Source organism: Chrysemys picta, chromosome 1 (genome assembly GCF_011386835.1).
Source record: "Chrysemys picta bellii isolate R12L10 chromosome 1, ASM1138683v2, whole genome shotgun sequence".
NCBI classification, from domain to species: domain Eukaryota; kingdom Metazoa; phylum Chordata; order Testudines; family Emydidae; genus Chrysemys; species Chrysemys picta.
Genome location: NC_088791.1, coordinates 334,745,073 through 334,771,698, shown reverse-complemented (window position 1 = coordinate 334,771,698; position 26,626 = coordinate 334,745,073). Strand labels below are relative to the sequence as shown.

General features: G+C 46.2%; 1 protein-coding gene across 7 annotated transcripts in view; it reads right to left on the bottom strand.

The window, feature by feature from the left end:
* Positions 1–2,224: 2,224 nt before the first annotated feature.
* The window catches only part of RAB30 (RAB30, member RAS oncogene family), an 81,398-nt gene continuing 56,996 nt past the window's right edge, over positions 2,225–26,626 (bottom strand). For 5 of the 7 annotated variants that reach the window (XM_065595804.1, XM_005287574.4, XM_065595810.1 and 2 more), the window contains 4 exons: positions 17,045–17,145; positions 14,665–14,748; positions 6,421–6,604; positions 2,225–4,113 (listed from right to left, as the gene is read on the bottom strand). In XM_065595804.1, coding sequence (XP_065451876.1) covers positions 3,863–4,113; positions 6,421–6,604; positions 14,665–14,748; positions 17,045–17,137 — 612 coding nt within the window. In that variant the 5' untranslated portion in view covers positions 17,138–17,145 and the 3' untranslated portion in view covers positions 2,225–3,862. Of the gene's footprint in view, positions 4,114–6,420; positions 6,605–14,664; positions 14,749–17,044; positions 17,146–17,346; positions 17,543–26,626 lie in introns of those variants that run through there. The other 2 variants (XM_065595814.1, XM_042855974.2) reach the window with 2 other exon arrangements.

Genomic DNA, 26,626 nt, shown 5'->3' with positions numbered 1-26,626 from the left:
TCTTGTTTTAAGAGAGTCTCTCTAGTATTTTTTAGTGATGTGATTATTGTGGGCTTTAATACTAGTCTTATTTGGGTGTAGCTCACACAATCGTTTAGGCTGTACTTACAAGCACCCCGTTGGATGATTCAAGGGGAGCCACTCACATGGCCTTCCAGCACCAGTGTATCCAGGACCAACATCAATGCAAGGGTCACAACTGAGAAAGCACGGAGGTTTGACCTTTAGTCCATAAATTGACACATGTGGCTCAGACATTGGAGGGTAAGAGCAAGGGGTTCTAGAGACTGAATAGAGGCCTAATGTCTCTAAAATGACTTCAGATTACAGCTGGGCAGCATTTCTCAATATTGGAAAAAAAGTAACTTGTTTTCTAACCAGCTCCTACTTTGGACAGTTACACTGTGGGTGGCATAGAGGAGGAAAAGCGAGTTCCTCCTTTTCCCCAAGGACAGCCACAATGCCAAAGACATGCAATCATTTCCAGAACTGATGGGCCAAGAAAAAACAAAATTCTTTGACTATTACATGCTGAAGGTATGGAGTCTATAACCACAAGCAACTTTCCTTCAGAGAAGGGAGCAACCTAGACAAAGGAGTGAGCGTGTCGTCTACCACCTCCGTTTTGGCGACCTGTTTCCATTAATCACAGCATTTCCTATTATGCAACACTATTTTGTAGCCAGGAAGATGAACATCTTCCCCGCTAAGGATTTTGCCTGTTGGATCTATAAGCCAGGACTGTATCATAAGATAGTTATTCTCTAGAGCCTGAAGCAAAACAGATGGCTTAGAGAACAGAAGTTCTTAACTCACTTTTAAAACATGTGTTTCCTAAATAGTAGAAACGTATTATAAGAACAGCCATACTGGGTCAGACCAAAGGTCCATCTAGCCCAGTATCCTGTCTTCTGACAGTGGCCAATGCCAGGTGCCCCAGAAGGAATGAACAGAACAGGTAATCATCAAGTGATCCATCCCCTGTTGCCTATTCCCAACTTCTGGCAAAGAAAGGCTAGGGACACCATCCCTGCCTATCCTGGCTAATACCCATGGATGGACCATGAACTTATCTAGATCTTTTTTGAACCCTCTTATAGTCTTGGCCTTCACAACATCCCCTGGCAAAGAGTTCCACAGGTTGACTGTGCGTTGTGTGGAAAAAATACTTCCTTCTGTTTCTTTTAAACCTGCTGCCTATTAACTTCATTTGGTGACCCCTAGTTCTTGTGTTATGAGAAGGAGTAAATAACACTTCCTTATTTACTTTCAATTATTCTTGATTCTGGCCGCTAAAAGATGAGCATACTGTTAAGGGCATCCACAGAAAGGCCTAGCTAATTTGTTCTCAGCTCCTTACTCAGCTGGCTCTGATGTTGCTCAATGTGATGGTGAAAACTTTTGTTAAAATTTATAATCTTAAAAAAAAACCCACCAAACAAACAAACAAACAAAAAAACCACTTTACAGACACAGTGAATACTTTTCTTTCCAGTAGCGACTGTGGGGTTTACCTGGTCAGAATGTGATCAGTGTATGAAACTAAAAATCTCCCCTCCCCTTAATATCATACAATACAAAGTGGTCTAGTAATGCACTGGTTATGACTTGCAATGTGAAAGAGAGATTTGAGGAAAATACTTGAGCATTTCATCCTTGGATGACAGGACATGAAAAACAAGCGTAATGTGGCACTTGTAGCCCTTCGTTACTCCACTCCTCCTGGCAACTTTATCGAGTACTTCTACCTTAGCAGTTGATATACTATGTAGAAAAATCCAGGACGTGAAGAGTAAGAATGTTTTTAAAAAATACTATGGTATTTTAGTGAGATGGCAGCATTATCCCATGAGGCATTTACCGCAACACTTAAGTGACCTGCAAAATCAGCTATGTAGGAGCTGGATGGTCTTTAAGAGGTCAAACAAAACTGTATTGGAAATTTAAGGGGTATTTTTAAAGGAAGTCAGTTAAGAAAGGAATCCTCCCTACTGGAGATCCTCCTTAGTGCTGGCTTCACTGTATTACCTAGCACAAGAGAAACCGCCGAGTCAAACAAATTTTCCCGTTGATTACACTTTAAGGGAAAAAACTGACATGCGACAGCAGGAAAATATGCATTACAAAGTGGCTATCTTGGTCTACAACACACACACTTCCCATCGAAAATTAAAGGCACCGTATGATAGAGCCCAAAATCTCTTTAGGAAAATGTGACAAAGCATTTTAAAAGGCCATTTTTATTTTCAAGATTTACTTATTGGCAGCTTTTTTCATGTTAATACAAAAGGCCAGTCAACATCTTCAGCAAATAATACATGATATCGAGCTGATTAATGCTAAGTTACAATGTATCACAGCCACAAAGTTACCAAGAGTTTTAGCCTCATTCAGGTCAATAAAACGGATACCAAACATTTAAGAATGATTTGCTATGTATGCGTCCAACCTCTTTTCCAATTTTGCTTTAACATCAATGTGTAAAGTCCAATGTATTATTAGAACATGGCACTAGAGGTGTAATATAACAAATACCATAGTGCTTCCACATTAGAGGTTTTATATAAAGAACTTGCCTAGGCAAATAATTATACATACATTGGAATCGGAGACTTAAGAGTACAAAGTAACAAGAAAATTAAATGAATCTATGGTCATGGATCCAAAAGCTACTATAATACAGAGTCGATGCCAAACTGGTACCGTGAATTGCTTCTCCAAGGTACAGTTTCATAAGATGATCACTGGATGAGTAAGACACAAAATGATTAACACCACCACTTGCTGCCATTTTCACTTAAGCTTAAAAAAACCATACAAAATTGTATGCTTGCTTCTCAAGCAAGATCTGTAACTACAAGCTTTCATTACTCAAACACACTGGACTGCCATCTAAACTGTGCTCTGCCTTTGAACCCTTATACATGATCAGTGCACACACAATATTTTGGTCAGATCTGATCTGTTTACAACTCCATCAGTCAGTATTCTCAAAACTAGTTCATTACATTAGGAAATTACTGTTTACGGAGCTTTTTTGACTCAAGAAAAAAAAAAGTCTTTTCACCCCCACAATTGACATCAAAGAAGCACAGTCCTTACCCACTATGTTCAGGCTGAGAAAAAGAGGTAATGATATTTTATGGACAGTGCTTATTAGCATACTTTCACTACTTACTCTAAGTTACACATTCAGAGGACAGTCATGTAATAAAACTAGGTTTGGTCTATGAAATATTCAGCTGAAGTACTAGCACCAAACGGAGTGACTAAGCCAGTATCCATATCTTTTTCCAAATTGTTGTTTGTTTGGAAATGTTGATATATATGTTTTTAATTCCAAGTTCATGAAAGTGCCTGCGGATGAAAGATATAACACTAATTCAAAACATACAATTGAGTCCTGCATCAGGATGCTGTGGGCATATACACATCCTAAGCATTCATTTGGCTGGCAGCCTGGAGGAATGCCAGTACTGTATAGTCCAAGACTTAAAGTTCATCTTTTTTTAAAAAGACCAAACGCGTGCTGCAAAAGAGATCCTGCATTCTTCCGTATCATCCAGGAAGGCTGTTCTAATCTCCAACAGAAAGTGACGTAGCAGCCCATGCTCTGGATTTGAATGAGCGCCTTGTGCAAACTATTTTTCCTAACCAACTCCAGAGACTGCAAAAAAGATTAAACCATAATATATTCTGCTATGTTGACTTGCAGGTGGAGCGGCCAGCCTGCCATGCTTTAAGATCAGGAACCTGACTTAGGTGTGAGTCAGATGGGTCAAAGTGGCAGGAATTGCCTTCACTGAGATAAATCTCAGCAAAAAACCTCTTGGCCCTTTTGGGGTGAATCTTGGGCCAGCCCTTAATTGAAATTGCAGCAAGTCAAATAGCTGATACTTTTCCCCTCTCCTGGTAACGGGGATGCCACATTGTTCACAAGCGTATTCTGTCTTGCTTCACTGATCAGCCGGCAAGCTAAGTCCAGAAAGAGTTTTTCCACGTTATCCGATTCTTTAGCAGAAGTTTCCAGATAGTACATGTTTTGGGCCTCTGAAAATTCTTCAGCTCTTTGTTTGGAGACTTCTCTTTTCTCAGCTAAATCAATCTTATTACCTGCATCAATACAATATTTTAAGAAAGGGAATTAATTTGACTTGTAAGACAAAACCAACAGATATTGATCTGGAAGAAAGGAACCATTTGTCACCATGTGTCTCATGTTAGATTCTTTATTTTAAACGAACTATTCATCTTTTAAAGCTACAAAAATAAATGCTCACTCTCCTGTCCCCCAAAAAAGTGGATTCTCTGATAGACAACCAAGCCTTTTTAATATTAGCTCGTTTAATGGAATTTTCCCCAGGAACACGCAAGCGGTTTAGCATTAATTTAGTGCTAATGCACCTGTTTAATATCAATTGGCATTAAAGGATTTCCCTTTTAATGTCTATTGAACAATCACTGGTTCTTGCTCCAAGGAGCACTTAAAATGTCAATTATTGCATGTGGGGGCGCCAAATGCAATATTTTTTTCATATAATTATGAGCTTTAAAAAGAGACCTGCTCTCCAGTTTTAATTACATATTTTTGTTCATTAAATGGTTACTGAACATGGGGAATGAATGGGTGCTGGAAAGCTGTTAGAACTAGGTGAGGTGAGGAACCCTTCCCCTCAGGGAGATTTCATTTTTAGCTTATGGCGGAACAGATCAACATTCGTGTAGGGAATAAACCAACTAATGATTAATCTGATATTACCTGCAGTTGGTTTGGGAAGAGGTGGGAGTTGAGGAAAGGATCACTTTCCACTGCCATCATTTCCATCCAACAACCTCTCCTTTACAATGTAATGGTTCATGGACATACTTTATATGAAGTTACATTTATAGAGAGTTAATAAGTGATTACTAGAATATATAAGCATCTTACCAAGTTATAAGCACAGCAGTAGAAGGTGCTACAGAGGGTCATAAGCAACCTACTGGATTCTAGCAATTTATTAGCACATTATTGTTTATTAACCTTTTATAAACTATTTATACAATATACTGTACCTTTAATCTACAGTGTGAATGGTTTCTTGTCACGGAACCTCCATGTATTTTAGATTGCATTGTTAGTGTGCATTAGGGCACCTGGAGTCTGGGATTAAGGGTCTTTTTAATTATTTTTAAATCCAAATAAAGACTAAATACACAAGATTATTCTGTAGAATTGTACTATTTACTCTTTAAATGTTAAGCTATTTAAAAGAGGAGAGGTCTTGCTGTTGAATAACCAGTCAACCCACCAGCTGACTAACCCTTTCCCCAAATTATGTGTCCATCATTCTTCGACTATGCTGAGACCTAGTCCCTGGACCAAGTCCCTGAAAAGTGGTGTTTTGACTACCGGATTTGGAAAACAAAGTGCAGCATTGCAAAAATGTTAATGGGCCTCATCACTGTGTATACCTTGGTGCACATTTGTGGTAGCAAACTGGTGTCTGATGGCTGGATTTGCTTCATCTCAAGCAAAGACACGTTATTCGTGGCATTTTCTTCATTTATATATTTTTTAATTCTCTGAAAATCCATGTGAAATTCTGAGTTAGTACCAGTGAAAGGTGTAGCCTCATGGCCCTGGAGACAGAAGCCTTCTGTTTATTCAGAGGACAGGGATGGTACAGACAGCGGCACATGCTCTTCTCCACTGCCGGCGCTGTGCCTCAGTAATGAGGGAGAGGAGGAAGACACTCCAGGCTCCATATGCCCTGAGTCTTTGACCTCTCTGCTGAGAATGCCAATTGGAATGGTAGTTTTTGTGATGTCGACACCTGATGTCACTGCAACAGGACTGGGGCCTTCAAAGCATAACAACTTTCAGCCACTACCAACCTGATCTAGATATGAACTGGGAACCTAGAGGTGTAAAGCTCCATTTACTCTTTGTAAACTGCAGCTGCACAGTCAAAGCCATGGGGCTAAATAACCAAACACAGTGGAAGGGAAAGTGAAACAATTGTTAAATGGTTCCTGGTTTGTTTGGGCTTTCGACCTAAATACACCCCTCCATGCTGAACAACCTTATATGGCTTAAGATGGCCAACACTTTGAGAAGCAGCAGTTGCTATTCTGAGTTATGTTATTAGTGCATTGGAGGAGTCATTCAGATACAGAAGTTGTCCTGGCAATTTCACTCAGGTGAATGGCTTTACAGTAAGATGCTATAGAGATATAGGTACAGAACCTACTGGCATCAAGGGGTGTCCAGTCCAGCATATTTGGAGGAGATCCTGGCACTATGAGATAAAATAAATGCAGTATTTTTCACTGCTAATATCTCTATCTGCCAATGACCCCAGTGAAACTCCAGATGGACATGGCTGATTATTCTCTCCTGGCGAAATGAGCACTTAGAAAAGCACAGTCCTCACTTACCCACTAGCACAGTTATGACCTTATTGCTGGCATACTGTTCTATTTCTCTCAGCCATTCGGGAAGGCATCGGAAGGATTCTTCACAGGTTATGTCATAGGTCAATATTAATGCATTAGCGCTGCGATAATAACTCTGCGTAATGGACCGGAATCTCTCCTGCCCCGCCGTGTCCCAGATCTGCAGCTTTTGGCACAACAGGAAGGGGAGAAAGGGGAGGAGAAAATATATATTTTTTTAAAAAACCATTAAACCATCCTTTACTTAGCAACTGGGCAGCACCTAAATGCTTTCAGGGGAAACCCACTGATGGGAAATCAGGTCACTTTCAATCCCTTTGGCTCCCTCTTCCACCCCACCCCCCCCTTTTTGTTTCTGTTCCTGCATCTAAAGATTTAAATTCAAGGCACTAAGTCAGCTGGCATTCCAGCTGATTTCCCTTGGAAGCAGCAGGTCTGGAAGCTTTCATGTGACTGTGAGCATTTCAGGAAGCAGTGGAAGTAGAAAGCCATGCTGGCTTGGAATTCTAATGCTGGCATTACAGGGAGAAAACAAATGCCCCCTGCATTGAGGACAATGACAACAGCTGAAAAACAAAGACAAAACATCTCCCCCAGCTGCAAACAAAGTTATCCCGTTTCAAATGAAGAGTGTGAGGGAGGAGGGGGTGAGGAGAGAAACCACAAGAAAGAATAAACAGCGTGGGCTTGTGTATGAACTTTCAGCCAAGCATCTCAAGGTTTGTGCTCTGCATAGCCTTGCCCAGGTCACCTCACTGCTGTCTGTCCCCAGTCGGGAACTGTAAGGAAGGGTATATAACCACTTACCTACATCAAAGGGGTTGTTAAAGCTCTTTGACATCTTGAAAGGCGACACAGAGTAGAAGCACAAAGTACTATCATTTACACCATCATCTCAAGGGTAGGGGAGGAGAAAGGGCTTTTAAAATAACATTGGCCCTGATCCTGTAGGGAGCTCTGTGTCTGACCACGGGTCTGCCTACACAGAGATCACTGCAGGATTGGGTCCCTAAAATCATGTTCGCTGGTCAATGGCATTTCAGATTAGTTGCAAGATAACACGTGACCTCAATCCACACTAAAACAGAGAAGTGCTTAATTGGAACATGACCAAAAAGGACCCACACTGCAGCCCATGTTTACACTGGGAAAACTAACCAACAATTTCAAAATGGTTCTAACGTGGTTCAGCTAATCTGGTATTAAACTGGAGAAAAGGTATGTAAACATGGCTCAGATGACAGAACCATTTTCACAGAGGTTTAGTAAATCTGCTCAAACGCCAGTCTAATCAAAATGGTACCAATCACTATAGCCTACAGCTGAACCAGTGTTCAAACCAGTCTGAAGTTTGGGTTAAGTTACCTCTCCACTCTATGCAAAGCTTTTAAGATTCTGAATTCTTAAGTGAAGCTCTGTAGCAAGATGCCAAGAGCTCAAAAAAACAAACAAGTACATGTGGAACGGTAGATGCAGCCAGAACTACAAGGAATTTCCTACGGCTTAGCAGAAATTTAGGAAGGTTTTGTTAGCAAAGCTACGTTGTTACTGAAAGAAGAGACGTTGTAGGCCCTGTAGAAATCATGATTATAGTATATTCTACTGAGAAAAGACCTAAAAAACTGGAAGTCCTGTCTGCTCTACACAAACAAGGATGACCTCCTGCCACTTTTCATAAAAGTAATGCCAGAATGCTAATGGCCATATTTCCTTTCCGCCACTGGTGTGCAGGGTGCCATGCATTGGTTGCTTGCCACCACTAGCACACAGTGGGCTGTTTTCTGCTGCATATATTGAGATTACAAAATATCCTTTGGATGGATTTGGCCACCAACATCTGCCTTTGCAGCACATTTGCCTACGCCTGCAATACATTTCTTGACTAAATTCTAGTAAGTAAATCTAGAGATATCAGTTGACCTTAAAATTTCTCCAAATCATTGGTCTCATGCCTAAACATAACTGCCTCATGAAACAAAAACGTATAATTTTTATCAGTTGTTAAATTGATGAACTTTTGGTGATCTAGAATAAAAGCCAATTTTGATTAAATGTGGTCAATGATTCATAATGAAGGAATGTCTTAAATTTCAATATTTTAACTCAATGGGGCACTTCTCTATTTCAGACTTTGATTTTTAAAGTGCCTATCACCATATCTGAACATCTGAATGGTTGAAATCTGATCAGAAAGACCAACATTTTGGCTACCTTTGGTGGAAAAGTTAAAAGTCAATGGGAATCTTTCCCGTACTCAGCAGACCACGACAGAGTGAACAAAACTTAAAAGATTCTAGCTCAAGGGGAACATGGAAGTTAAATTGTGTCAATCACAGCATTACAGGTAATCTATATTATATTAGCTTCTGAGAGATGAGAGCCCCACTTAGCCCATTATCTGATTCCAGGCCTTAGGGTCTGACTTTGAAAAGCTGCCTTTGATTTTGTGGAGAGAAAATTAATTGTGGTACCAATTCCCAGAACTCAGGCATCACACTGCCTGGTCTGTTGGCACATGGTGTTTAGATGGCTAAGTATTCAGATCGGCAGTAAAGTGGGATGCAAAATTGTAAGCACAATTCTTTGCGGGTGCAAGTCAGGTGTCAGGTTGGATCTGCTTTAAAAATCAGGGTCTTTGTAATTTGTTTTTGTTTCTGTGGGTTTGATGTTTCGGTTACTTTAATAATGGTTTACTGATGTGGATACACTTTGTATTTCTGCAGGATATTCTAGGATGATCTCTCTGAACTGAAAATGGCTTTTTGATGAGGATGTTCTATCACACCAACATGATGAACTTTGAAATTGGAAGAAACTGCTTTGGGGAACAACAGGACAGAAGCTCCTGTGATTGGATTTAGCTGTCATTCAACCCACTTGCTGGATATTTAAGTTAGAAGAAAAGCCCTAGAATTTGTGTTTGGTGATAAAAATCTGCTTTCAGCCAAAATGTGTGTGTCTGTTTTTATCACTGTTCAGCTTATCTCTGCCAAAGTAAGTGAATTTACCATCTATATTTTTCCATTGTATGGTCTTCCTAGGGAAGTCAAAGGATGTTGCCTGACTTACAAATGAGAACACAAAGTTATCTGGATGTTATTTCTTGGGGAAACATCCTACAGGCTCTAGGCACCAACTCTGTGGGTGCTCTGGGGCTGGAGCACCTACAGGAAAAAAATAGTGGGTGCTCAACACCCACCAGTAGCCCCGTGGATCAACTCCTCCCTCCCCCCAAACCCTCCCAACTGCTGGCAGGCCTCACCAATCAGCTCCTCCTCCCTCCCAGCACCTCCTGCCCGCTACGATCAGCTGTTCAGCAGCAAGCAGGAGGTGCTTGGGGGGGGGGAGCAGTGTTAGGAAAAGGCAGGGGAGTGGACAGAAGGGGCGGGAAGGGGCAGAGGCAGGAAGAGGCAGGGCGGGGATGACAGCTTGGGGGAAGGGGTGGAGCAGGAGTCGAGCACCCCCTGGAACTGGGGAAGTCAGTGCCTCTGCTACAGGCCTAAATCTCCAAACACTCACATACATCTCTAACTTCATACACAGGAATAATTCCGTTGAGTTCAATGAGACCACCCCTGTGTGTAAAGTTAAGCACATCCTTAAATGATTACAGGATTGGGGTTATGTCTGATTACCTCTTTAGCTGCTATCCACTTAGCTTGAATTTATTTTTGTAACTTTTTAGGTATTAATCAGAACTACATAGAGTAGGTGTGGCTTGAGTGTTTTTTTATTTTTATTTTGTCAGAAAAGATCAGGAAGACCAAAAAACTAGCCTTGGATCACACAGAGCGTTTCATACGCTGTATCACATAAAAGAATATGAAGCGATTCAGAACGTCCTTGTCTTGATTTTTACACTGACGTCTCTCCCTGATCTTTCTTTGCTATTCTTCAAAACTGAGATGATTTGTAAAGAAGTCTCACATTAGCAAGTCTGTCTGCACAGATTTTGGAATGCAGTCCTAAAAGCTCTAAAGACATTTTCCCAAGCAGTCTTGAATACCAAGAACTGCTCTATAAATAGTGCTGCTCTCTCATCTTAGCTCTTAACAGTGGTGCAGGAGGTGGGTGGAGTCACAACATGGGAGCTTTGCAATGAGCTTATAGGCAGAGAAGTCCCTAGTTTGAGTGACATGTCATGTTTATATCTCTACTTTGAGGGCCTGAGTCATACCTGCTTTTCTTGCTAATATGCAAGTATTTACTCCCGTTAGCACTGTTGAGCAAATACAGCTGTGGGAGAGTAAGGTGGATTCTATTCTGCCTCACACATCAAGAAAAATCAATTAAGTTCTGATTGCAGAATCTCTTACTACCCATGCTGATGCAAGAGGCAGAAAGAACCCAGCTTGACTTTCAGACCCCAAGTAGTGATTGACAGTTAAATCTGCAGGGCCAGTTTTCCCTTTCACTTACACAAGTTTCACACTGGTTTAGCTCCACTGACTGACTTAAACATAGTTGTTCTTGATTTACACCAGTGTGAGAGAAAAATCTGGCTCAGCATCTTGGGATCAGGACCATATAGGGAATGAACATGAGAATGCTTCACTCCTAAATGTCACCTGTCCATAGCACTGCTAAACATAATACAACCCTATCTAATTGTAGGCTGCTTGAAATAAAGGTTGACTGTGTATGAGAGAGAGAGAGAGATCTAGCTAGCTATCTAATCACACACACACACAGACACACACATATTAATTCAAATGTTTCAGGTGACCCTATCTGGATAGACTGGGCTCTGTCTGCTTTGTACAGATTCTTGGCCTATAAGTCTTCTCCACTGTACAATGGTGGCATACTACTACTTAGGGCTGGTCTACATTAAGGATTTTTGCACCAGTGTGCCAAACTGGTATAAAGCAAGGATTGTGTCAGCGTCACTTAACCCAGGGTGCAAAAATCCCTAATGCAGGCAAGACCTTAGTACATAATGCTTTCTCTCCTGCTGCTCCCTCCCTAGCTTCAAAGCACTGTGCACAACATCGAGTTAATCCTGGTGGTAACACAGTTGTTATGGCAAGTAAGTATTATCCCCATTTACAGATAGAAAAATGGAGACAAAAAGCGATAGTCACTTGATCAAGGCCTCAAAATGGGGGCATCGCCAGAGCCAGCATTAGCACTCCGGTGATTACTGGTTCTCAAGCCTGTGCTCAGATCATATTTTGCTACCATCAGCTGCTTAGTATTTACTAAAGAACCTCCACAAGATACAGGTTTGCACCAGCACCTCACTGACAACCTTCAGGGTGACTTTCCAGTATAAAAAGAAGTTGGAAGAGAGAAACAGGAAACTCCCAACTTTGAGAAGAATGGGCCCAAGCTTTTCAAAAAACTGTTGCCTAAAACTAGGCTCCTACATCGGGGTGGGCAAACTACGGCCGACGGGCCGGATCCGGCCCCTTAGGGCTTTGGATCCGGCCCACAGGATTGCCTCCTGGGATGCCGTAGGCTCCATGCCACTCTCAGAAGCGGCCAGCACCACGTCCCTGCGGCCCCCGGGCGGGGGGGCAGAGGGCTCCGTGCATTGCCCTTGCCTCCAGGCACCACCTCCCGCAGCTCCCATTGGCCGGGAACGGGGAACCGCAGCCAATGGGAGCTTCAGGAGAGGTACCTGGAGGCACGGCAAGGGCAGAACACGCGGAGCCCTCCGCACCCCCTCCCCCCGGGCCACAGTGCTTCCTGGAGCGGCGCGGGGCTGGGGACAGGGCAGGCATGCAGGGAGCCTGCCCTGGCCCTGATGCGCGCCGCTGCCACCTTGGAGCCGCTTTAGGAGCCCGAACGCCGGAGCCCGAACCCCTCCTGCACCCTCCTTCCCATATGTTATCTTGCCATAAAGGTTATGTCCCTTCTAATGCAGCCAAGGTCAGTGAGTGCTGGGCTTACTGACACAGAAGTACAGGCTACATGAGTAAGAGCTGCCTGGTACCCCTTCCCCAAGTATATCAATTGATTTTTCTGACCGACACGCCTGTGGATTTCCATTTTTTCCTTCACCTTATATGAGCAAAGAGTCTATCAGCCCCACTCATGACTTCCATCTCTCTCTAAGAGGATGAATGTACATTTATACAGCACCCCTATAAAGAACCGAAATCACAAATTATACACATAGACCACCACTGGCCTGCAGCCACCCATAGTTTGAGGGTAGGAATGAACACACCTCTGCATGACAGGCAGGTAGGAGGTGTATGGGAAAATGCCCTTCTTTCTAAAAAGTGCCATGAGAACTGTAATCCCTCTACAGAGCAGAAGGGACATCAAGGCAAAAACTTTTCAAACTAAGGAAGGATGGTCTTGTGTTGATGCACTGCATCAGACTTCAGAGATCCGGGCTCAAATCCCAGCTCTGCCACAGACTGACTGTGTGACCTTGGGAAAAGTCATTTAGTCTTTTTGCGATTCCTTTTCCAGTTTATAAAATTGAGATGAAGGGTGAAAGAAAGGAAGTAGTATTTTCTGTAGAGATTGTAAGCTCCTACGGCAGAGACTTGTACAAGCCCTAGTACAATGGAGCTGGGGACTCCAGACACTCCTATAATTAAAAAAAGTCGATCATTAGGTGCCTAAATCCCTATTTAAGCAAACTATAGCCTGATTTTCTCAGACAAGCTGAGGACCCCATGGGAGCTGCAGGTTCTCAGAATATCAGATAAAAATCAGGCCACTTTTCATCATCTAAATAGACTTAGGTACCTGACTTCAGGCACCCACATTTGAAAACGTTGCCTTGTGTGTTTAATCCAGACAGCCAGTAATTTGCATCACCTTGGCTCTCTCATCTGAGTACCCACTGGAATATCAGAAGGGGGAGAAGAGAAATCAACTATTTTTTCATTTCTGTCTGTGAGCTTGTACTAATGTAGCAGGGAATTGAACTCTAGGAAAACTTCAGGGGTCACCTGAAACCTTCATAACATTGGAGGCATGGATCATCATGCTTCCCACCTACCTTGTCACACTAGTCACCCAGTTTCTCCCAGGCCGGCCAGCTCAACCAAAATTGGAGGCATTTCTAGGGCCCTTCAGTCCTGCAGAACTCCACAAGCCTGCAGGTCCACACCTGTCAACCTCAGGAGCTCTGCAGGGGCAGCACTGCAATGACTACAGCTGGCGGGGGAGAGCATACCACACTGAATTAACCAGAGTTCAGTAAATGGAGGTTGAATTGAAATAGTTCTTTGCACGTCCATAAACCCTAATACTCAAGCGCTGTGCAAATATGGATTGAGTTTTGCATCACCCTTCTTCAAAGGTGCACTATTATTATCCTCACAGATGAACAGAGGCACAGCACTGAAATGATATGCCCAAGGTCTCAACAAGTCAGAGCCAGGAATAGGACTCAAGGATCCAGACTTTTCCAGGCAATAAGGCTACAAACACCCTCTCTCTCCTATATGTCATCACATCTTCAAACACCCGACAATTGCTTCCACCACAGATTACGAAGAGAGAAATGAATACTGCATGGTTCACCTAAATCCAGACAGTAACACAACCAGTGGTGGATTTAGAATTAGCAGGGCCCTGTGCACAGCTTCATTTTTGGGGGCCCCCCCTTCAGTACCCAGCCAAGAAAAAGAACATTCTCTCTTATCTCCCACCCCCTTTTTCATTCTTTTTTTCCTTCATCCTCCTCCTATAAGTAATAGGAAGTAAATGAAAATAAAGTGAGGTACTTTGATTGGGGCAGGGGGTTAGGGTGCAGGAAGGGGTGCGGCGGTCAGGCTCTGGGAGGAGGTGAGGAGTGCAGGCTCTGAGCTGGGGCAGGGGGTTGGGGTGTGAGAGGTGCGGGCTTCCTCTGTGCCGTGCCGCTCCCGCGAGGGAGGCAGAGAGGGCAGGAAGCCACCTTAGCCCTGCTGCTGGCGCATCTGTGCGCCCCTTAGGGGAACGGGGGCAGCAGGTCTCCGTGCGCTGCTTGGGGTGGGAGCAGCGCCCGGAGCCGCCTCCCCACCACCAGGGGTGCACAGAGATGTGCCAGCAGCCGGACGCTTCCGAGAGCGGTGTGGGGCCACCATCCATGTCATGCAGGCAGCCTGCCTGCCTGAGCCCTGCTGCGCTGCCGGGGCCGGGACTCAGGGACAGGTTGTCAGATGATATTTGTCCTGCATTTTGGGGGCCCGCCTGTCTGTCGTTGGGGGCCCTGTGCCACAGCACGGTTTGTTTCATGGTAAATGCTGAACACAACAAAGCAAGTTGGTAGTTTCCTACCTTCACTTTTTCACCTTTTATCTCCACAGTCTTAATCATAAAGTCAACTCCGATAGTGGCTCCTTGACCTGGTGGGAAAAGCCCCTACAAAGAAAGCAGTTTGGTTAAAGCAGATTCTGCAATAAGATAAGAAAGAAGACGTCACCTGCTGATGAATCCCCACCAGGTTTTTGTCCCATCCTTCTTCCTCTTTAATTCTATTCCCCTCTCCCCCAAACAGTTCTTTTCCACCAGAGAGAAGTATCAATAGATGGGGAAACAACTCAGAGTGATTTGATCACAGTCCATAAGTACCTATGGGGGATAAATATTTAATAATGGACACTTCAGTCTAGCAGAGAAAGGACTAACACAATCCAACGGCTGGAAGTTGAAGCTAGACAAATTCAAACTGAAAATATTGTGCAACTTTTTAAACAATGAGGGTAATTACCACTGGAACAATATAATCAAGGGTTGTTGTGGATTCTCCATCATTGGCAGTTTTTAAATCACGACTGGATGGGTTTTTTTAAAGATACGCTGAAGGAATTATTTTGGGGAAGCTCTATGGCCCATGCTATACAGGAGGTCAGACTGGCCTGAGAATCTATGATCTAGGAATTCAGAGAGACCTCTGTACCACAGGAGATGCAATCAGTTGTTCTGCCACCCTAGCTAATGGAGGACTGGACTCTCCCCCCAGTCCATACACAAATCTCCAATTGATTGCACTGGGAATCCAATGCATGGAGTGGCAGCAAAATCAACTCTTACGTTACCTGGGACAAAAGAATAACTGATCATGTCTCTTGCTGTACAAAGGTCTCTCCAGTTGTTTTCCATAGAGTAAGGAATGTGACAACTTGACTTGTGAGGCAGGGAAGGGGAGGGCAAAATAGAGGAAAAGGGGAACGAGAAAGAGGAGGAAGAAAAGAAAAAAGAACTATAGATGTTTACACCCTTCTCTGAAGCATCTGGTATTGACTGACGTCAGAGACAGGGCACTGGATTAGATTGGCCGTTTAGCTGATTCACCATGTCAATTTCTCAGTTCCTAGGAGTGAGTGGTGGCAAAAGCTTCAGGAGCATTCATTAGAAGAGAACATTTTGTTATCACAGCTTTCCATTTCCCCAACACTATCTTGCAACTCTGTGAAAGCCACTTTCCAAGCGATACTCTCACATTCTTGTACAAAGGTTTGTGTGACTGAACGAACAGTCAGCTGCTGTCTTGACAGTAGCAACGTCAAGAGGCTTCAACTTATGTTTCGTGGTACTATTATATAAATAATAAATAAAATAATAGCAGCTTTTCAATTATTGGTTTCTAGGCCTGTAGATCTACACAAAGCCACATTGATTTCTAGCCATATCTGCCTCTGCTACCACCAGCAGCAAGCCAAAGCTTGGAAAGCAGCAGAATTGGCTGCAGATTTTACAGTTTAGCCCCTTGGGTTTAGCTTTAGTGCTGTCAGCTATTTGCTTGCAGCTGGAGAGGGAGGAAGAGAGCGAGTTTAAGATTTCCAGAGACTTCTTTTTAAAACCAATCACAGGGAAAAAGTGCTGAGACTTCAAAGTGAAACTAGCCCAGAAACCATAACTTGTGTTACATACTGTATCATGCAAACTTCCCCTTTACCTCAGTTACAGAAATCCTGCCCCTCCTTTTCCCCAGAAAAGGAAATCAGCCTGAACACTTGTGATTTTTTAAGTTTCTGCAAGGCAAGCAGGGACTTGCACAACCCCCATTTCTATTTTAAGGATTTAGCTGTATGGGTCACAGAAGACAACAAAAGCAGGGGGTTGAGAGGTTTGCTGAGCAACATATGGTCTCATCTCCCCTCCCCCCCCCCTTTTTAAGTCATCATTAAATGGCCTTTACAACGCTTGCAAAGCCTAATTTTTAAAGGGAGTGTGATGGAAGGTGCTGCACTGACAACCCCAGACACTGAATTTCTCTATCCAGACAGCAGTTTCAAGCAGCTTTGAAAGCTTCCCAGCCCTCTGCCAGGTTCAGGGTAGAAGAGCAATGGGATGCAGCACGAGGGTACTTCAGTCTCTGTGACCCATTCAGGCCTGATCCAGAGCCCATCAAAATAATGCCCATCTATAATCTCCTCGTTTTTCTCTCAGCTAGATCTGCCAACCAGGGGGGTAGTTTTGTAGGACGTAACTCCTTGCAGGTACACTTACAGCACTAGGACTTGTGCTGGGGACGTTGGTATCACAACCAAGTGCTTTAGCTGATCTGCGTTGCGGGCGTGCACCTCAGTTCATAGCCACAGATTCCAAGTTATTTTAGAGAGAGCTACGCTTCAAATGGATTTACGCACACAAACCAAAAACTGCCCCAATACGCATAGAAGCATTTTCCCCATTAAGAGAAGAAACATCCTACCTGAGTGAAGCGTCGGACTAAGCAGGTTTTCCCCACGCCAGCGTTGCCAATTAAAACAATTTTGAACAGAAAATCATAATCTTCCATACTCATTTACACAGCTGCAAGTGAAAGAGAAATATAAATAAACCAAAGGGGAAGCATCAGTTGAGGTTCAACCAGCTGGTAAGAGTGCTAGCTCTGCATTGTCGCTTTACTCTCAGGAGCCGGCATGTGATATTCCTGCAGGGCACCACTAACAAATCAATGCGGTTTTCAGATTCCCTTGCAACAGTAAGCGCCTTTGCAATCAGTTTACTTACTGGTGAACTTTACTCCTCCAAATACTCAGGACAAAGGTCGTTACAGAGTTTGCACCGCTGATAAGATAAGGGAATTGCACTTATAACGGGGAGAGGGCTCCTACCTTCCTGACACGGAGGCATTTCGCGTGCCCACAAACCTGACCACAAGCCGGCAGAGCCAATTCAACCTTTGCCATCCTGTCTGGCAAAAAAAAAAAATCTGTTGTAAAAAGATGACTGAGTGTGGACTTTAACTCCATTCAATGGGGTCCTCAGTGTTCCGGCTGCCAACTGTACTGAATTACAGATGGGTTATGAGCCTGCCTTGCTCAGTTTCCGTAAGGAACCCTGCACGCGCTACTACGTAAGCCTTGGAGAGACAGGTCCTAAGTTTCATTAAACATTTTGCTCCCAATGCATCTGGTTTGGACTAAGCCACTAGTTTTCGCTTTCTAAAGAGAACATGTTAGTGTTCATATTCTGATAACTGGGCCCCATTGTGCTAGGCACTGTGCAGACCAATGGCACAGGAGACATCCCGGCCCCAGGGAGTGCACAGTCTGCATCTGGCATGTAACAAGTGGATGAAATGGAAAAAAATTGGGGGAATGCGGTGGGGGGGGGGGGGGAGGAGAAGGGGTTAGTAAATAGGAAAATGAGCTAACAATAAAATGAACAGAGTTTGGCATAAAGCCAAAATCGTAGCTCACCACCTGCCTAAGTAATGCCAGGAGGTAGCAACTCGGTGGCACTATGGCTGAGGAAAGATTTTAAAAGAGGGTTTTAAAAACAGGATAAGGTGGAAGGCTTATTATTTTTGTCAGGGAGTTTCCCCAGGCACAGGGGACAGCATGGGAAGCAACAGAGAAGCTGACAATCAAGCCTGCCCTCATTGGCATGGGGAAGGCAAGGCTGACAGCCTAATAAGCTAGTAGAGCAGAGACAGCATTGGCTAAATGGGGAAAGGCCTTATAAGCGTCCTTCAACTGTATTTGGTGGGGTAGGAGGAGGAACCAGCGGAGGGATGCAAAGAGGAGGGTGATGTGGTCAGAGTAATGAGACAGGAAGATGATCCTTGCACCTACTTTTTCAGTAGACAATAAGGTTGGCATCAAGGCCAGCAGAGGGGGAGATTACAGCAGTCAAGGCATGAGATGAAGGTTTGAACAAGAATCTTGGGAATCTGGACAGGTGGAAGAGCTTGACTGTTAGAAACATTATGCAGGTAGAAATAGCAAAGCTTGGATATGGCCTGGATGGGTGGCCCCAGGGGAGGGGCTGAGTCAAAAAACAAATGCAGTATGAGCAACACAAGCCTCTCCCCCTCAGCCTGCCACTATGCCTCCACCCCACCGGGAGGGAACAGTCCTGAGATTATCATTTGTGTTGCAGCAGCACCTGGGAGTCCCCCAACCACTGCTCAGGGCCCCACTGTGCAAGGTGTTGAACAAACAGAACAAAAAAGACGCCCCAGACTCAAAGAGATTACAACCCAAATAGAAGTTGAAGACAAGAGATAACAGGCAGATACAACAGACAAGGGCAGAACAAGTTAACAATGAGACAGCACTGGTCTGCATGATAGGCACTGGTCACAGCACAAGGGCTGCCCAACCACTGTGGAGTTTTTGATAGGCATGATGGCAAAGGAGATGAGAGGCCGGCTCAGCTGCTGCATCTAGTTAATCCTTGGCCTTTCCACCAAGCCAACAAACCAACAGGCGTCAACAGTTAGCGACTAATGGGATGGTGATTTGCATGACATACACAAGTGGTCAAGATGAACTGGATTGATTCATTTCATAGACAACTCATTTTGCCAGGGCCAAACAGCATCAGTTGCCAATAACTCACTAATAGATCTGCTGTGACTTAACTCAGGTCTGGTGGATGGTCCCTTGAGTCTACCCTGCACAAGGGCCAAGAAAAGTGTAACAAGCTCCACGATGTCCTTCCAGCCCCATCTTCAGAGTGAGAACTTGGAACAGCAGAGAATCTTGTCCCTTTAAGCCTTTTTTTTTTTAAATGTTAAAGTTTTGTGGAACTATGCAAATGTTACACACCTGGTAACAAACAACAGTGTGGCGGTCTACACTGCCCCCTCATCACACAAACAGGGGGTAGAGGGCAGAAGCGCACCACCTACGAGTCCACTCCCAGGCTTTCCAGATGACCGGGTCAGGTTCTAAAGTCCAAAACACAAGTGATGGCCCCTAGGATCAGGGCAGTGCATCCTACCGGCCGGAGTTCAATAGAGCCAACCTTGGAATTCAGGGCAGCATGGCCTAGCGGCCAGAGTCTAATAGAGCCACCCTTGGGGTGCAGGGCAGCATGGCCTACCGGGTGTAGGCAGCCCCGGTAGGGGGGCCCAGGCCCACCAGACTCCCCCAGGCCCTGACCCAGGGCCCTAACAGTGGCGGAGCAATTTGCCACTGACTCAGCGGGGGGGTCCCACCGAAACACGCTGAGGTTTCCCGGGTGGGACGTACTACTCCGTCACCCTCCCTGGGTCCACGTTGAGATCTCCCATAAGGCTTCGGATGCTCCGTGGTCTGTTGTGCCGGCCGCCTCCTGTGGCTCCTCCGGTCGCAAGGGTCCAAGCGGGCCCAGGGAGGCTCTGGTTCCCAGAGCAGTCAGGGGCTGTGGCTGGTCCTCGGCAGGAGCTTCCTAGACAGGTCCTTCCCCTGCAGCCTCCAGCCCAGAATGAGCTGGGCTCCCTCCCTTTATACTGCTAGAGCATCTGGAGCATGCCCAGTCCCGCCTGGGAGGCAGGACTTCTGCTGTCAGTAATATGGGCTTAACCCTGTCTGGGCTAGTGCGGGGTAAGCAGACCCTGTGACACACCCTCCTCTTTAAGAGGAGCCTCCGAGGGTGGTCTGTCTCCTCTTCCTCCCCTCCCTGTCTAGAAAAAAAATCCGCATTAACATGGGTCTTACCCGGATGATGAAACACAGAAATCGTAGGGTTAGAGTGAGAGGTACCAGCGCATAATCCGGGGGTTCATGTCCTTCATGCTGTGTATCCACCTGAGGGGGGCATGGTCTGTGATTAATTTAAAGGTGTTCCCCAGCAGGTAACAGTGTAAGGCATCAATTGCCCATTTCACAGCCAGGGCCTTTTTTTCTGATGTTGAGTAGTGTTGTTCCCGAGGAAATAATTTGCGACTCAAGTACAGTACTGGAGATTCTTCCCCCTTCAGCTCTTGGGAGAGTACGGCCCCTAAGCCCACCTCTGAGGTGTCTGTTTGGAGTATGAACTCCTTTGCAAAGTCGGAGTGTCGCAGGATAGGTTCCTGTGTCAGTCGCTCTTTCAGAGTCTTGAAGGCCTCATTGCACTGGTCAGATCATCGCACCTGTCACGACTGAGAGTTCTTTGTCAGGTCCGAAATGGGGGCGGCTATGGTCGCGAAGTCTGGTACGAAACGGAGATAGTACCCGGCCAGTCCCCAAAATTGGCGTACGTTTCTTCGTCTTGGGCATGGGTGTATCCATAAGGGCTTGAACCTTATTAATTAGGGGGTGCAATTTCCCGCCTCCTACTATGTACTCAAGGTATGTTACCTCTTCCTGCCCGAGATGGCACTTCACCGGGTTGGCCGGCTTCTCTAAGAGCCTGGAACACCCCACCAAGGTGTTGTAGGTTGTCCTCCCAGTTACTACTGTAGACTACACTGATCGTGAGGCAGCAAGATCTTATTCATCAGCCGCTGAAGAGTAGCTGCAGTCCCATGTAGCCTGAATGTGGAAGAGGCCGAATGGTGTCAGAAAAGCCGTTTCTCCCCCAACACCCCCCGGAGAGTTTGGTGTTAGGGGGATGTGCCAGTACCCTTTGTTTAAATCTAGGGTCGACAAATACTTCACTCCCCCGAGTTGTTCTATGATTTCTTCTATATGGGGCATTGGGTACGCATCAAACCAGGAGATAGCGTTGACCTCCGGAAATCAATACAGAATCGAGTGGTCCCATCTGGTTTTGTGACCAGAACGATTGGGCTTCACCATTCACTCTTCAAATCCCTGACCACCCCCATCTCAAGCATTGTATCCAGTTCCTGTCATACTGCAGCCCACATCTTCCAGGGCAGCGGTCTGTGGTCGTCCCTCACTCTCTGACCGGGTGTTGTCGCAATGTGATGGCTCATAAGGTTAGTTCATCCCAGGCGGGTTGATAGAACGTCAGGGAAATCCCTTATGAGCTGCTGTATTTGCTCCTGCTGTGCAGGGGCAAGGTCTTCCCTGAGCGTAGCCGGCCTTGGATCCAGGGGTTCCCCCATTAGGAGTCCAAGTTCTGGGCCTGGGGCAATGAACAAGGCCTCCCTGGCCCTCAAAAGGTTCACGCAGTACATACAGGTCTCCCTCTGTCGTCCTGGCAGCCAGACTTCATAATCTACTGGTCCAACCTGCTTGGTTCCTCTGTTACAGAGCCATTCTTGTGTCTTTGGGGCCCACATCGGATTCTCTTGGGTGAAAGCACCTAGGGCCCGGAGCCATTCTCGGAGGCATAGCACATACTGGGTAGTCTTGAGTACCCATGTCTCTTGTGCCTCCCAGTCTTCTCTCAGGAGGTCAAGGATCTCTCTGGGTTGCCTGCCATACAAGAGTTATAGAGAACAGCAGGGCTGGCAATAGTGCATTCCAATGACTGGGGATCTCCTCCACGAATTTCTGCAACATGGACTTCAGGGTACCGTTAAAGCGCTCTGCTAGACCGTCCGTTTGTAGGTGGTAGACTGACATCTGGAGTGTCCATATATTCAAGAGGTGGCACAGCTCTACTATCAATTTAGAGGATACATTAGTGCCCTGGTCAGTCAGGATCTTCGGGGATATCCCGACCCTAGCAAAGACCTTCATGAGTTCGGCGGCAATCACAGGCACCGTGGCTGGTCGAAGGGGGACAGCTTCGGGATAACGTGTCGCATAGTCCACGATCACTAGAATAAATCGATTCCCTGTCTTACTTCTTTCCGGAGGGCCAACCAGGTCCATCCTGATGCATTCAAAGGGTATGATAACCACTGGCAGGGGGATCAGGGTGCCCGGGGTACACCTGGGCCAGTCCGCTGGCATTCCGGGCAAGATGCACAATAGTTTCGGACCTCTTGGTGAATGCTGGGCCAAAACAAAAAACAAAACAAAACAAAAAAACAGCGGGCCACCCTCTGAAGAGTCTTTTCCCACCCCAGGTGTCCTGCCCAGGGGTTTGCATGGGCTAACTGTAGGAGGCTTCGTCGCAACCTCCAGGGGACCAACAGCTGACGGAGCGGCTTGGGTGTTTGCAGTTTCTGTACCACCCGATATAGGCAATCCCGCCAGATCTCAAATCGGGGCCCCCGTGGAAGACTTGAAGGTGTGTTCCCCCCGAGCCTGGGGTGGTGGCCTGCTCCCAGGCCCTACTGAGGGTCGGGTCCTCTCTCTGCTACTGTACGAAATCTATATCTCATTCCAGCTCTACCTGCGCATCTTCCACGGACGGGTACATCACGGTGCGGGGGTTGACGGGCGCCTTCTTAGCTGCAGATGTTCCTTCCCCGGGGTCTGCCTCCGTTGCATGTCCGAGTAGCCCCTTCCCTGGAGACCTAGCCCCTTCTGCTCGCGGGGTGGGCGGGTCATACTTCCAGAGGATCTCCCTAAATTCCGGGCAAGATTGCCCCAGCACAATGGGGTAGGCCAATCTGGGGACCACGCCCACGTGGAGGACGTCCTCCCGGTGGCAAATCTCAATCCTCACCCACGCTGTGGGATAAGGGTGGATATCCCCATGGACACATTGTAAGTGCATCTGTTCACCAGAGAGTTTAAGGCTGGGGACCAGCCCCTCCCGTATGAGGATCTGGCTACATCCCAAGTCCACAAGGGCCTTTGTGGGGGGTCTCTTCGACCTGTACGGGGACCAAGAACTTTCCCAGGCCTCTTTTCCGAGCTCTTTGGCCGATGACCCAGACTTGCCCATAGTTGAAGTCCATGAACGGACATTCCCGTCGAAAATGCCCCTCTTGGCCACACTCTCTGCAGCGATCTCAGGCTTCCGTGAGCCCAGGGCCTTCTTTTGGCGGGCTTGGTCCCTTTTGTGGGTGCCGATAACTTCAAATCAGAGTTCAGGTGACCCGGTGTCTGGGTTTGGGGCTGGGGGGCTTAGTGAGTGTAGGGCAGGCGATGGACGGGGGTTCCTGGGCCTCACTCCCCGTGGAAATCCAAAAAGAACAGGAGTACTTGTGGCACATTAGAGACTAACAAATTTATTTGAGCATAAGCTTTCGTGGGCTTCCCTTGCCTGGCCCGTCCCTTCTGCTCACGTTTCCAGATCCCCGGGTTGGTGCCTCAGCCCCCTCGGAAGCCAGATAGTCCTCCATCAGGCTCACAGCTGCTGACAGGGTCACCGGGCAGTTGCGTTGCACCCATGCTCTTCCTCCTGCCAGGAGGATCTGGGTGAACTGATCTAGTGCCACCATCTCTGCCACCTGGGGCCCAGTCAAGCCTTCCAGGTCCAACCATCTCCAACAGTGGTCCCGTACCTGTTGGGCCATGGCCTGTGGTCGAGCCCCACCAAAGTCTCTCTGGATCCTGCTCCTGTGAGTGTGGGGGCTGGGGCTCCCAGTGGGCATAACAGAGTTACAGAGAGTCCTATGGCACCTTTAAGACTAACAGATGTATTGGAGCATACATCTGACGAAGTGGGTATTCACCCATGAAAGCTTATGCTCCAATACATCTGTTAGTCTTAAAGGTGCCATAGGACTCTGTTGCTTTTTACAGATCCAGTCTAACACGGCTACCCCGCTGATACTTGACATAATAGAGTTGCCACCTGCTGGACCAGGCGTTCTTGTTGTACTTGTTGCTGTGCAGCGAACTCACGAAGGAGTTGCTGCTGTTGTTCCTGATGCTGGGTCATCTGCAGCTGCTGGCCATCTGCTACATCATCTGAGCCTGTTGCTGCCGCTGTTGGGCCGCCTGCTCTTGCTGACTCTCCAGCATCCACTTTAGAAGCTTCTCAGTATCCATCTTGGACGGCAGTAGGGCTCCCATCGCCTGGATTCCTTCCCCTGGTCCTTTCAGCAGGTCCTGGTCAATGCCCACATTCTCCACCATGTCTGGTGGTCTACCCCCCCTCCCGTCACACAAACAAACGGTAGAGAGTGAAAGCGCACCACCTACGAGTCCACTCCCAGGCTTTCCAGATGACCGGGTCAGGGTCTGAAGTCCAAAACACAGGTGATGGGCCTAGGATCGGGGCAGCATGGGCTAGCAGCCGGAGTTCAATAGAACCACCCTTGGGTGCAGGGCAGCATGGCCTAGTGGTCAGAGTTCAATGGGGGGGGGGGGGGGAGATGCCCACCAAGGGGTGTGGCGGCCCCGGTAGGGGGTTCTGGGCCCACTTGACTCCACAGGGCCCTGACCCAGGGCCCTAACAGTGGCGTAGCAATTTGCCACTGACTAAGCAGGGCGAAAACACACTGAGGTTTCCCGGGTGGAAGGTACCACTCCGTCACCCTCCCTGGGTCACTTTCTACCAGTATCCACGTTGAGATCTCCCACGAGGCTTCGGATGCTCCGTGGTCTGTTGTGCCGGTCGCCTCCTGTGGCTCCTCCGGTTGCAAAGGTCCAACCGGGCCCAGGGAGGCTCTGGTTCCCAGAGCAGTCAGGGGCTGTGGCTGGTCCTCGGCAGGAACTTCCCAGACAGGTCCTTCCCCTGCAGCCTCCAGCCCAGAATGAGCTGGGCTCCCTCCCTTTATACCGCTAGAGCATTTGGAGCATGCCCAGTCCCGCTTGGGAAGCGGGACTTCCACTGTCAATAATATGGGCTTAACCCTGTCTGGGCTAGTGCGGGGTAAGCAGACCCCGTCACAAACAGCAACAATACCAAGAAAAACTGACATCCCTCTTAAAATTAAATGAGTGACACCACTGTTAAAATGTTTCACGCTTCATGACTTGCCAAAGCTAGAAAACTTTGGTAAATCAACGCAAGTTCTTTCCGGACCAGTAAAAACTTCCTTAGCACTGGTTCTGGACCAGAGATCCCTATGGTCCTTCAAGACCTGGGATATATTTCACCCGGTCATATCTGACTCCCATTGCCAGTTCCCTGAAGCCATCCAACATTCAAACTTATCTTCTCAGGAAACATAAAGATAAACTTGTTTGTAGCTTTCTCATATTTACATTTATGAATGCTAAACAGCTCAGACATACCCTAGAGTTATGTCTGATCCTCTTTGTTAGACTCCAAGACTAATCGTTTGAGATAATGACCCAAAACTGAAACAAGACAAGCCAGTTGCCAGAGCCATAAACAAACAAAACGAAGAGATTAAATACCAGAACTAAAACTAAACAAAGGATGTGAATAAACAAGGATGGAACGAGCAAGAAATACAGAAAAAATAACAAAAAGAAGAACAGGAGTACTTGTGGCACCTTAGAGACTAACAAATTTATTAGAGCATAAGCTTTCGTGGACTACAGCCCACTTCTTCAGATGCATATAGAATGGAACATATATTGAGGAGATATATATACACACATACAGAGAGCATAAACAGGTAGGAGTTGTCTTACCAACTCTGAGAGGCCAATTAATTAAGAGGAAAAAAAAAACTTTTGAAGTGATAATCAAGATAGCCCAGTACAGACAGTTTGATAAGAAGTGTGAGCATACTTACAAGGGGAGACAGAATCAATGTTTGTAATGGCTCAGCCATTCCCAGTCCTTATTCAAACCGGAGTTGATTGTGTCTAGTTTGCATATCAATTCTAGCTCACCAGTCTCTCGTTGGAGTCTGTTTTTGAAGTTTTTCTGTTGTAATATAGCCACCCGCAGGTCTGTCACTGAATGACCAGACAGGTTAAAGTGTTCTCCCACTGGTTTTTGAGTATTTTGATTCCTGATGTCAGATTTGTGTCCATTAATTCTTTTGCGTAGAGACTGTCCGGTTTGGCCAATGTACACGGCAGACATGAGGAGTTAAAAATCTCTGCCTTCTCCCAGTTTATCAAACCATTTCTCTCTTCATTCATTTCCCACTTATAAAAATCAGAAGGGCACCTCTAGACTTCCCAGTGTGTCCTGATCTCAACGTGGCGAACTTTTAGGCCCTAGGTGGAATTTTCTGAAGTGCCTCAATGAGTTAGGAGCACAAGAAAACAAGTCAACGGGATTTGTACTCCTAACTCACTTAGGTCAGGTCTATACACAGTTTTGTACCATATAAATATGTTGGTACGGGAATGATTTACCAGAATAGTTATACTCATACAACCCCTAGCGTGAACACAGTTATACGGAGGTAAAATAC